Source organism: Helianthus annuus, chromosome 9 (assembly GCF_002127325.2).
Source record: "Helianthus annuus cultivar XRQ/B chromosome 9, HanXRQr2.0-SUNRISE, whole genome shotgun sequence".
NCBI classification, from domain to species: domain Eukaryota; kingdom Viridiplantae; phylum Streptophyta; class Magnoliopsida; order Asterales; family Asteraceae; genus Helianthus; species Helianthus annuus.
Genome location: NC_035441.2, coordinates 53,701,587 through 53,714,680, shown reverse-complemented (window position 1 = coordinate 53,714,680; position 13,094 = coordinate 53,701,587). Strand labels below are relative to the sequence as shown.

At 39.8% G+C, this 13,094-nt stretch overlaps 1 protein-coding gene across 1 annotated transcript; it reads right to left on the bottom strand.

The window, feature by feature from the left end:
- Window positions 1-81: 81 nt before the first annotated feature.
- LOC110877808 (E3 ubiquitin-protein ligase AIP2) lies at window positions 82-4,283 on the bottom strand. Its single transcript, XM_022126016.2, has 5 exons — window positions 3,944-4,283; window positions 2,848-3,067; window positions 1,334-1,566; window positions 554-766; window positions 82-358 (listed from the first exon to the last, which is right to left on the bottom strand). Exons 1-5 carry the CDS (start codon window positions 4,094-4,096, stop codon window positions 209-211), a joined length of 969 nt encoding a protein of 322 aa, XP_021981708.1. The 5' UTR covers window positions 4,097-4,283; the 3' UTR covers window positions 82-208.
- Window positions 4,284-13,094: the final 8,811 nt, after the last annotated feature.

The following is a 13,094-nucleotide window of genomic DNA, read 5'->3' as shown; positions in this document are numbered from 1 at the left end:
CCCGGATAAAACAGGCATTGCAACATGTCACAAGTTCCTTCTACCCCCCCCCCCCCCCCCAATTGATTAACATTTCAGAACTTACCATCATCCAAACATTTTATTAGAACGTATGTGGGATCAAATATATTATACTCAACTTTTTAAGTGCAAAAGGTAACACAATGTCATACAAAAAAAATCACAAATACAGGTTCCTTTTAATAGCCTATACATACATATATTCACCTCCACGGACCGCATTCGCAGCTCCTTTCCGTTCTTCCTCGGCCTCCTTCTCCCGCTCCTTCCTGCTTTCATATTCATGATCGTCCGTTCGCAATTCATGCCGACAAATCGGGCAAGAATTGTGCTCGTCCTGCAATAAAAAAAGACGTAAATCTCACAACTCGAGTTCAATCAAACGGCATATTAAGAACCACCCATAAATCAAGTGACATGCGAGTATGGTAGCAAGGTCGGGTATTTTATCTTAAACGGGTCATCAAACAAGCCCAAAAAAGAATATCTAAAATGGGTCCAACAGATTGGTGGGGGATAACGAAGTAATTACCAGCCATGGCTTAAGGCAAGGCGGATGAAACGTATGCTTGCATGGCATCTCTTGCATACTGTCGCCAACCACCAAATTATCCTTACAAATGGCACATTCGGCATCTGCTCCCATCTTAGCCAATATCTCCGTTGTAACAGTGATTACCGGAAGCTTTGCAACCACTTCTTTACTTGCTGGTGGTGCTCTCGGGGCTGAATCCCCCTCTGGGAACTGCATATAAACATATCATTAGGGGTGTGAATTTCTGACACGACACAAACCTATCACGAAATTCACGGGTTTAGGTTTAGTCTAAACGGGTTCGGGTCAGTTTCAGGTTGAACCCGCGAACCCTTTTAGTTAAATGGGTCGGGTTGACCTGTTTAACTCAATTCTCTAATTTTATATTTTTATACAATATATTTTATGTCATAAATTAAATTGGGTGTGTATTTTATGCCATTATTATAACTTAAAAAGAGAAATCGACATATATTTTATAATTTAATGTAATCGTGTTGTATACATTTGTGTTTTTTGTAGTAAATTTTAATTTTAATATATTAATTTGCAGGAAAAAAAAATTCGGGTTGAACGGGTTGTATTCGGGTCAACCTTTGGGTCGGGGTCGGGTTCATATGTGTGACATGTTTTTCGGGTTCGGGTCGTGTTCGGGTCCGGTTGAACCCGCGAACACGACTTGTTTAGCACCCCTAAATGCACTTTTAAAAAAAAGCCAACATTAAAAGTTTTTGACTTCACAAAAAAAAAAAAAGATGTGTATTACGAGTGAAATACCATTGCCATAAGTCTGTCTATCATCTCCTGTGGTAGATTGTTGGATTCGTCTGTTATGTTAGGCATAAGCTCCTGAATTCTATCCATCAGCTCTTGTGGTAAACCGTTAGACCCGTCTGATGTTTCCGCTTGAGACATGGAAGCCGCAATGCTTGTCATAAGATTTGACTGGACCAGCCATTGAGGCGGTGGAGGCTCTTGGTCCACCGTAAGATGCCCTTCAAACAGGTATCCTGCAATAATTATTGACAGCATTCTTAAAGATGTGAGCGTAACGCCTTCAGCATCCGAAAAACAATCTCTCCAATTTTGGGTTATGTGTTCAAACAGGTCAAAGGTGTTAAGCTAATAGATCTGAAAAAGTCAAACAGGTTGAAATTCATCCAAAATGCATTCAGATACATATAACCTCTTAAACCAAATTACATGTTTTTTTAAGAGTAAAGTACACGGATGGTCCCTGTCGTTTACCAAAATTTTGGATTTGGTCCCTAGCTTTTTAAAAGTACACGGATGGTCCCTGTGGTTTGCACTTTGTAACGCATGTAGTCCCCTAGCTTTTAAGAGTAAAGTACATGGATGGTCCTTGTGGTTTACCACTGGGTCCATCCATGTACTTTTGGAAAAAGCTGGGGACTAAATGCGTTACAAAGTGCAAACCATAGGGACCATCTGTGTACTTTTGGAAAGCTAGGGACCAGATCCAAAAGTTTGGTAAACCACAGGGACCATCCGTGTAATTTACTCATTTTTTACTAAAAGAACTTTTGCAATCATATTAAACACGATAAAATTATAAAGGCAAATTGGAAAATAATAATCCCATCTTTCTGAAATTGGCCGATAATAATCCCAAGTCAGTTATTAGCCAATAATAATCCGACCTTGTCCAATTTTTTTGTAAAATAGTCTGCCGCTAAAATAGCTTAACGGAGTTAAGTTTTTTTCCGAATTACAAACCGATGTTTTAGGGCTTTTGATCAGAACGAGGATACGAGTCGATTGATGTAAAACTTACCTCAAAATACTGCCCCCAACCCACGAAAACGGGGCTTCAATTCGGGTGTTTAACTTCCAATTAACAAAATTCAAGCCATTTCGAACACAATTTCGAGGTAAGTTTTACAACAATCGACTCGTATCCTCGTTCTGATCAAAAGCCCTAAAACATCGGTTTGTAATTCGGAAAAAAACTTAACTCCATTAAGCTTATTTTAACGGTGGTCTATTTTACAAAAAAATTGGACGAGGTCAGATTATTATTGGCTAATAACTGACTTGAGATTATTATCAGCCAATTCCTTTCAGAATTCCAGAAAGATGAGATTATTATTTTCCAATTTGCCAATTATAAAAAGCAAGTGTTTGCACGTCGGAATAACCTGACCGGGCTCATTTTGACCCGCAACAAAAATTACACATCTTGACCCGTTACGCTATATGCATATTTTGGCACCCCCTATTCAAATCAAATTTCATATACATATAACTTCATGAGAATATAAAGTATAGACCTTGATTTCTCGTGTTTTGTGCAGATTCATCAGGTTGATTATCCACTTCATTCAACTGCTCTCGGGCTCTAGCAATGCAAGTTTGTAAGTGTTGCTTTTCTGAAGACTCAGACACCAATTGTTCAGCCTCAAGAAAGAGCCCTAGTCCAGCGTTCCAGAATCCCGGTGATGTGTATCTCGTCTTTAATACGGTTGCAACACGAGATATCACAGTGAAAAACTGCGAAATTTATAACTCGTTTAATAAGTAGCATTCACCAAAAGCTATGCAACAAGTAAAGACACTTAAAAATAAGAGTGGAACCTCAATTGACAGATTGTAATCAACAGCAAACTACAAAACAGATAAAAGGTGGATTTTTTTATTATACTATTATTGCTAATTACAGTGTTTGAATATGATCGGAATTGTTCTAACTTAACACTAAACTCTAAATGATCAGATCTGTTTCTGTCAGTGTTGTATTAATCACCAATCAATCAGCGACTAATCGATACTCCGTAGTTCACCGACTGGACCAAAAACCAGTAATCTGTCAAAATCAGTAAAAAATGGGTAAAAAGTCCATCAAAATCTTTAAAGTACTGAAAACTTATACTCATTAATCCAATCCGATTAATAGGTTTGAAAAAAATTATATATAAAATTTTGTATATAATCATAAATATAAAATTGAATATTTACATATAAAATTCCAAATAAACCACCGCTCGACTAGCGCCTAGCCTAGCGGTCTTTACAACCATGGTTTCTGTATCAATTAAGCATGAAACTAATCCAAAATCCTATCATCTGCAACTCATACCGGAAAATATCAATTATTTTTACTTAAATCCAAAGATCATGCTCAAAATCCCAATTACTTTAACCTAGGGTAACTTAATCATCATAACTACATATAAAATGAAAAAAAAAAAAAAAACAGGTGAATTCAAACACCTATTACATTACAATTAAATTATTACACTTACAAACACAAAACCCTAATAATCACTTCAACGCAGCATAAACCAAAATTCACCCAATCTCATTACAATCACAGAAAAAACCTCACAAATACCGATCCCAAACAGAAACAAAGAACGATAAAATTACCAATTTACGAAGCGAAGGAGAACCCGAAAGGTAAAACTGATGAAGTAAAGATCTGATTGAAGAAACAGCTTCTTCAAACATTTGTTTCTTCCCTAGCTGCTTTTGTAAATCTTGCAATTTCTGCATCAACTCGTTCTCATGGTTTATGTCCATTTTTTGTGATTGAATTTGGGTGAATTTGAAGAAGATGATGAACCCTAATGTGGGTTTGATTGTTAAAATTATAATAATTGTGAATGTGTAAATTGGGGTGTGATTTTTTGGGAGGGTGTTTTAAAGGTGGTGTCTTGGACAGGGGGAAACCGGATATTCAACTACAACAAGTTAGGATGTTTGTGAATATCAAATACAGATTTACGCGACCCAACTACTTTAATTTGCGGCTTTTTATTTACTTATTATTAACAGGACTTTTAATATTCAGACATCTTACTATTTTAGCACTTAATGGTTTCGGACTGTTTGTTTTTGAATGGTTCAGACATTTGTCTCTTAATGGTTAAGCACTATACTGAATCTGAATGGTTAAGACCTCTAATCTGAATTGGTCAGACATTTGTCTCTGAACGGTTAAGCATTATACTGGCTCTTAATGGTTCAGACCTCTTACTGGTTTAGCACTTAATGGTTCAGACCTCTTACTGATTCAGCATTTGACCATTCAGTTGTTGCCAAACAGCCCCTCTGTTTGGGAGATGAATCCTTTGTTATCCTGTCATTTTAATTTCCTACACTTTAATTTCTGCATAAACATTTTAACTGTCAGATAGCCCTATCCGGCCTGGGTGGATAGTCCACAGTTTTGCTGGTGAAATCCAGGCCGGATGATTTTGGTATATAATGAATGGGTTTAAACAATATTAAACTTTTGGGTATGTTGGTTGTATTTTTATCCTTAAAGTTTCTTTTATTGTTATGCCTGCATTTCCATATTCAAATATATATATATATATCATCATTAATAATTTGCGGAGTCATAAGTTGTTAAAAATTTAATAATGCTAAGTTAAATAGAAAACTTTAATTGTTTCAATGAATATGGATCATAGATCCTTACTGGAAAGGATAAAAAGTAACTTGCAACATAGACAAGGTTAAGGATAAAACATACCAGAGAATCCAAGTTAGGATTCTATATCCTTATAAGTTATTACTGAAAATACAGACTGTGAAAATTAGTTAAAGTTTTAAGGATCTAGGATCCATATTGTCAAAACTTTCAAACCTTTAAAGCTCCAAGATCCTGTAAGAAAAATAAACTTGGGATTAAGCCAAACAATCTGGGGATAAACCCATAATAACTGGGGACAATCCCAAACAAACTAGGGACAAGCCCAAATAACGGGGGACAAGCCCAAATAAACGGGTGTATGCTGGGGTCTGGCCCAAACTGGCGTCTTTCCCAACGTAAGTGACATGAAAATGCCAAAACCATAGCTAACGTGAAAACGTTAGAAACCTTAGGATAACGGATGTATGGTACGTCTACCATTATACTTGAGATCCTACATATGGCTGACAACAATGAAATTGTCAGCTTCTAAGCGTGTACTGGTCCCATTGCCTCGAACCATACTTGGATAACGTGCACTACTAGCGGGGTGTCAAAATCCAATTCGTGTGAAAGGTGAAAACCTTTAAACCTTAGAAGGTATAAAATACCTTAGCTTGGAACAAGCCCAAAAATTGGGGATAAACCCAAAAACTTTGGAGAGTTGGCCAACCACTTTGATCTTCTGTAAAATGATAAAAACTCTGCAAAAGCTAAAACTTTATGAAAATGGATGTTAAATGTTTAACATCTTTGCCTTGTGATGAGTAATAAGTATAAAATGAATGAAAATGAAAGTAAGATGTTACCGAAGGAAGGATCATATATCCTTTGAGGATCCTAGATCCTAAATCAGAATATTGGAATCACCGAGGATCCCCGATCCTTCTTACATGAAGTACTTCTTGAGATGAACAACTGTCACACCCCAACCAATGGCGGAATCATCGGAGCACGACACTAGGCGAATCAAATTGCTCAAGAGAATCCATAACAACTATAAAGCGACAATATTTATTACATTTGTTATCCCATACTTACAAACAATACAATCACGTAAGTTATCACAGATTTCTTGTCCTTTCGAACAATACAAATCCGACTACCTAGATTTTAAGTGAGTTTCTAGACTTCCTAGCTTGATTTGATGTAGACTGCGACTAAACCTGCAACATACGTTAAAACAACGTCAATACAAAAGTATTGGCGGGTATACAAGTTTTGATAGTAGCGAGCAATAGATTAAAAGTGATACGAATTACCAAATACATAAACGAGATACCTCAACATATTTGCATATAAGACAGATACTACCAACTAAGTCACTCGAGCTGCGATTGCGACTGCTATTCATCCTAACTAGACCCCGTCGGGTACTATAGTACTATACTAGTTAAGGCGGGACCTCGCGAGTATAAGTCCTAACACATATGTAACTAGCATCACGTGTAAATGTGCATAACAGTTATTCGCAAGTGATAAACAATTTAATTGTATAATTCGTTTTGATAAGTTCGATTTGATAGGAACATATGTTACACCCAAAAATGCGATAAAAAGGGTTCGAGTATACTCACAGTCGGGGTTCAGCGAGTGAACACAACTTGGTTGGATTGAAGGGAGCACGTCTGAGATTAGCCTGATTACAGATTGATAGCGTAAGCGATGAACAGTGTGTTAAATGGTGGCGGGTGAACCAAGTGTTGAATGGTAATCCGATCGGATGGCCATTCGATTGGATTGACATTCGTTTGGGATGGATGTGTTTGTGTATGATGGCTTTGAAGTTTTCGTTGAAGCATTTTGAAAATAGAGAAGTATCTATACCCTTCAAGTCGATCGATCGAACGGCCGTTCGATCGATAACGATCCGATTGGTAGGACACTTAGTGAGAACAACTTCACAACAGGACTGTCATTCGATCGGATAGCAATCCGTTAGAAACTGATGTTCTTTGAAAGTTATGAAAATGTTTAAGTGTCGGAGTTCCAAATGTCAGCTGATCGGATGGTCGTTCGATCAGATGGCAATCCGATCGGACGACAATCCGTTCGACGTTCAGAGCCTTGCAAGTTTGAAGAAAAAGTTTAAGTGCGGAACCAAGTGCAATCCAATTGGATAAAACAATGGAACTCCACCAAGGCTAAGTCATCAGATCGGATGGGAATCACCCCGTTCGATCAGTTAACTGTCCTTGACGGTTGTTCGTGTTCAACCCATTAACCGGTCATCAGTTCTCAATCCGACACTTCACTATAGAATGAGTAGAAGGTCTGAACGAGCTCTGATTCTATCGGTTTTGAGTAAAAAGTTAAGAAAGCTTGAGAGAAACTTGAAATACTTAGATTCGGCTTAGATCTAGGTGCGATTGGTGTTTACACACCATGGAATCCATTAGATCTGAACTGTTCTTGGTGACATGAGGTCACGCTTCATTGTTCCTAAGAACTCCATGATGACATCACCTTAGAACGCCCTAAATCAGAGGATTTTACGGTGAATAGGTGAGATTTGTTGTTGGAAAAGATGAAGGAGTGCGTGTAGGTCATAGAAGTACAAGATTTGAGGTAGAAACATACAAGAATCGCGAGAAATCGAGAGAAAATAGCCCCAAAGCGTGCTGGTCGAGTGAGAGCTGTCACATCACTTGAACAGTGATGTGACAAGGGCTATTTATAGGTGAAGAGGAGAGAAGGTGTTGGAGTGCAATGGATCGGATGGCAATCCGATCGGTTGGCCATCCGATCGGTTGGTCACACGATCAGATGGTCATCCGATCGGATGACCATTTGATCGAATGGTCATTCGATCGGTGGTCTCCAACGAGTTGCGTTTTGATGTTTCGTTTTGTTCGTTGAGCATTGCGATGGTTTGGTCACACATTTTCATACACACATTCATATATTTATTATAATTAGTCACATTGGGTCGTATAATATCCACATTTCAAAGTCTGTGTTGCGATAATCGAGCTGCGCGTTTCAAATATGCGTTGCGACACATCACGGCTATCAAGGATGGTAGAATAGGTCCTCACTCAACATCATCATGAGTGTTAGTATGTGCGATGTGATGTGTTATAGCGATAAAGTATGCGTAATATGCGAAAATACTGCGAAGTAGCGATGTATGCGATATAGCTCCATTATGATCTGAATCTCTGGTGCTAGGCGTAACGAGTATAATGAGTAGTAACAACGCACGAACGTGCGGGTTGTTACAGTCTCCCCTACTTTAGGAAATTTCGTCCCGAAATTAATCCACAAGAAGGGTCGCGAGGATTGTTGCGAGTGGGAGTAGTGATAAAAGCGTCAAGATGAGTGGGAGATCGGTTGAAGATTGACGAGAGAGAGAGCGTTGCGAAGTCTGGGCGATGGCGGCGAGAAAGACGATTCATAAGCAAAAGATGGCAACACCCGAAAGGCGATCCAAAAGTGTTTTGTATTCTTGCTAAGTTGATTAATTTGAAAGGTTGGAGAACACTTGGTTATGAAAACCTTTCCACGGTGCGGCGTTAAACTGTATCGATGTTCACACCAGCGCCATGAGAAGAGTTTTGGTTAGGTTAATAAAAGATTTTAGGGTGATTAAAACTCGTTTTACGAAATTTTCTCATCATGCGGCATTAACTTGAGTCGATTGCCACACCAACGTCACAGGAAAATCTCATTTTGTACAAAGGTATTGATTAAATTCTAGAAAAAGTTTTGTAAGTAAAAGCTTTGTTTACGCAAAGGTCTTAATAATATCAAAATTTTAAATTTAAAGTCGGCCCCGCATCTCACTTTTCCACGAAAGTTCAACAATATTGCTATAACACTTATATCTAGGAAGTACTAGCGGCGTATCCACCATATTTTAGCCATATGGCTTCCGTCTCGTGAGGCAATGTCATGTGTGTCGACATAGTACTGTTAGATTTCGATTCCCTTGGTCCAAGCGAAAGATGGTTGGACCAAGTGCAAAAGAGAGATTGAGCAAACTGAGCGATGAAGTCGTTTACGAACTCAGTTTAGCGATACGAGCGAGTGCGATAAGCAGTACACGATAATTGATAGCGCAACACAAACATAAACATAGTAAGCGAAGACGACGGCGATAAACGATAAGCGACGAGCAATAGCGACAACCGTTGAGCGATGGGCGACGATCGATGCGTTGCAAGCGATGGGAACATGCGATTTGATTAGATTCAACAACACCACAAATTTTTAACTGACATTAAGCCCCACATGCCCTTTTTCCACGAAAGTCTGCTGATATGGCTAAAACACTTATATATAGGAAGTACCAGCGGCGTATCCACCATGTTTTAACCCAATCAGTTTCGTCTCATGAGGCGAGGTCATCTATGCTCACATAACACAGATAACATAGATAACGGTAAGCGATAACGATAAATGTTAAGCGATACACGATGAGCGATAGAGCAATACACAAAGCGATAGAGCGATACACACGATAAGCAATTGAGATTTCGAGATAGATTCCAACGTCAATGCGATTGCGAGCGCGTTTGACTTACGAAAAGTCTAGTGATGACACGCTTTGAGTTGTGATTGAGGTTGTTACACCTTGCGATGTAGTTTAGTGTGTCGAAAATAGATTTAATAGTATACTTGGTCTAATAACATTCAACTTGTATGGCACTTTCTTCACAAGACATTGGTTGGCATGGCGAAGCACTTATATATAGGAAGTACCAACGGCGTATCCACCATGCTTCAACCACATGTCTCTACCCCATGAATAGGTGTCACACTGTGTCGACATGGTCAAGACGCTTATATATAGGAAGTACCAGCGGCGTATCCACCACGCTTAACCATGCTTTTAACGTTATGGCATCATTGAAACTCATTACGATCTCCGTGCACTGATCACAGTAATCCCGTGTGCACCCGTGATTAAGTTGTCCCTTGCACGTTTATCACAACTCGTTTCAAGAACGCATAGTAGGGGTAAAACACATTATATAGTATATAGTGCTAGTATATAGCCCGTGCGCGAGTGCGGGAGAATGAAAGATAAAATAGAGTCCATGTTGCGTCGAGAAATAGAACAAGTTCAACACATAAAAGGAATTAACAGCGAAAATTGTATCATTACAACAACATTAGGAGCATAATTGATGTTGCTGTAGAGGACTTCTGCGATTGTTGCTGAAAATTTTCAAGTCTGCGGCCCCGTGCAGCAGTGTTGGGTAAGATGACCATAGTAGTCGCTATTTGCGCAATAGTGAAAGTTAGCTTCTGGCGGGTGATGATACGTACACGTGAGACACAGGGGTTGAGCTCCGTGGTAGGCGCGCTTTGAGTGAACCGGAACTGCTTGGAGAGGTTCTGGTTGCGACAGTTCAGTTGTTGAAGAGTCTGGACTCATGGTCTTTCGTTTGCGGCTGAGCTGGACTTCCTAAAATGGTGTGTTGTCATCGGAGGATTCGTATGAGGACTCACTTGCAGAATTGTCGGCAGAATCGTCTGAAGAATCGTCAGAAGAATTGATGACGATTGCTTGATGGGCCTGTTTGACATGATTCTTGGAGAAGAATCCGTCCAAGACTCGTTTGTCATTGATTTTGGCGGCCAAGTGGTAGGTCTCTTCGATGGTAGCAGGTCTTGCAGCTTCGACAAAATCGCCCACACATTCAGGCAAGCCGCGAATGTACTTCATGATGGCTTTTTCTGAAGTGCTGACTTGACTTTGGCAGATTATGCTAAGATGTTTGAACCTTGCGGTGTAGCCAGTATTGTCACCTTCGACTTGCTTGATTTCCCAAAATTCGTCTTCTAGTTTTTGGACTTCGTGGGGAGGGCAGTACTCTTTTTTCATGAGCTCCTTCAGCTCATCCCAAGAGAGAGCATAAGCTGCAGAGATCCCACGTTTGTTACGTTCGGCTGTCCACCGGTCGAGTGCTCGCGACTGAAATACTCCGGTTGCGCAAGTAGTACGGAAACTATCGGGCACCCACTCTGACGAAGGGTAACTTCGATAGAATCGAACCAGCTCCATCACCCTGAACTCTATCGGGCCATAGGCTTTGAAGTGTTTGTAGTGGAAAGCAGATTGCGGCGCTTCCGTCTTAGAGTCTTCCAAGGTTCGAGAGTTTCTGAGAGAGTGCACTTGAGCAACAATTTGAGGAATGACCTTGGCTACTTCCTTGGCCACAAGCGAGGCAATCCTCTTCTCGGCGCTTCGTTTGGCTCTTCTCCTAGCTGTTTGTCTCGCGGTAGAGTCGTTGGAAGACATCTAGACAGAGTGAGATTAGGAGTGAGATTCGATCATAATGATTTCTGAGTTTTGCGATGCGATTGAGTGCGATCAAAACTTGTTGCGAGTAATATAATGGATTTCACAGAGGAGTCACAGAGGAGCCATGAGATTCCTAAGTTCTCACACAATTGAGTTGTTTGTATATATATATATATACATATAGTTGTAGCTTATACTTATACACACACACATGTTAGTGCAGAATGCGAGAGGACGCGTTGAAGGGAGAAAGCGAGGGCGAGAAATTAGACATTAGTTTTGTTGCAAACATTCGGTTTTCGTTTTAAATGGCGATGGCTGTGCGAGTCGTGCGTTTATAAAGCAAGGAGCGAAAATCGATAAATCGGGAAATTAATAATGCGTAAAGTTTTAAATTGTAAACACATAAGCGTAAATAAGTTCCATAAAGCGTAAAATCGGCGATTCGTATGCTAGAAAGATAGATAGAGTGCCTCGGGTGTTTAGGCATTGGCTACCCAAGGTAACCCAACTATACCCAACAAGTTCGTGCACGCGCGTTGCCCTAGAAGACTATGCTTCCACTGGGATGCAGTTCATGGCATTCGTCTTCCTAGTCATCGCGTGGCTCGAGTCATCGTTATGGTCGAGTCCTTGGTGAGAGCTTTTGAAAACCATTTTATAGAGAGTGGAACGGTCTATTAAGATACTGGTTTCACTCCTGACTTAATAACTTCGCTCCTAGCTGTGGTTGTGCTCTTTGAATAAATTCGGGAGTTCCACTAGGGTTTGAAATGGAGACTTTTGTTGAGTTATAGATGTCACTCCTAGCTCGACGAAAAGTTCTCGTGCTAGAAAAATGCGCTGAGTGAGCGATCTTATCGAGAGTTCTTGGTTTTCACGCCTGATCTCGACTGGACTACTCGGTTGTGTTATGCGAGTATTTTCGAAAACGTGTGTATTATGTTGGCCTTAGGAAAGGCTAGGTAACATTCCATCCTTAGGAAAGGCTCTTCGTGTGAAGTTGTAGTATGCGGTGTTCACGCGAAGTTGTAGTTTTAACGGATTCGAACGAGAGTATCAAGTAGGCCCGTACAAATCCTACTGGGTTCGTACGAGTCGGCTTGTTGGTACTTAGACTATAGACTAGGTCGTTTCTAAGACAACAAACACGGACTAGGTCGTGTCTTTCCTAATTCCCTATAGTCATGGATCTGATACCAATCTGTCAGACCCCAACCGATGGCGGAATCATCGGGGCGCGACACTAGGGAAATCAGATTGTGCAAGAGAATCCATAACAACTATAAAGCGACAATATTTATTACATTTGTTATCCCATACTAACAAACAGTACAATCACGTAAGTTATCACAGATTTCTTGACCTCTCGAACAATACAAATCCGACAACCTAGACTTTAAGTGAGTTTCTAGACTTCCTAGCTTGATTTGATGTAGACTGCGACTAAACCTGCAACATACGTTAAAACAACGTCAATACAAAAGTATTGGCGCGTATACAAGTTTTGATAGTAGCGAGAAATAGATAAAAAGTGATGCGAATTACCAAATACATAAACGAGATACCTCAACATATTTACATATAAGACAGATACTACCAGCTAAGTCACTCGAGCTGCGATTGCGACTGCTATTCATCCTAACTAGACCCCGTCGGGTACTATAGTACTATACTAGTTAAGGCGGGACCTCGCGAGTATAAGTCCTAACACATATGTAACTAGCATCACGTGTAAATATGCATAACAGTTATTCGCAAGTGATAAACAATTTAATTGTATAATTCGTTTTGATAAGTTCGATTTGATAGGAACCTATGTTACACCAAAAAATGCGATAAAAAGG

Excerpts from the sequence above, each read along its gene's own strand:
- LOC110877808 (XM_022126016.2), bottom strand. The coding sequence starts at position 4,096 with ATGGACATAAACCATGAGAACGAGTTGATGCAGAAATTGCAAGATTTA. Across the intron at positions 3,068-3,943 it reads CTCCTTCGCTTCGTAAATTG|TTTTTCACTGTGATATCTCG; the intron begins GTAATTTTATCG and ends TAAATTTCGCAG. Across the intron at positions 1,567-2,847 it reads ACAAAACACGAGAAATCAAG|GATACCTGTTTGAAGGGCAT; the intron begins GTCTATACTTTA and ends TAATTATTGCAG.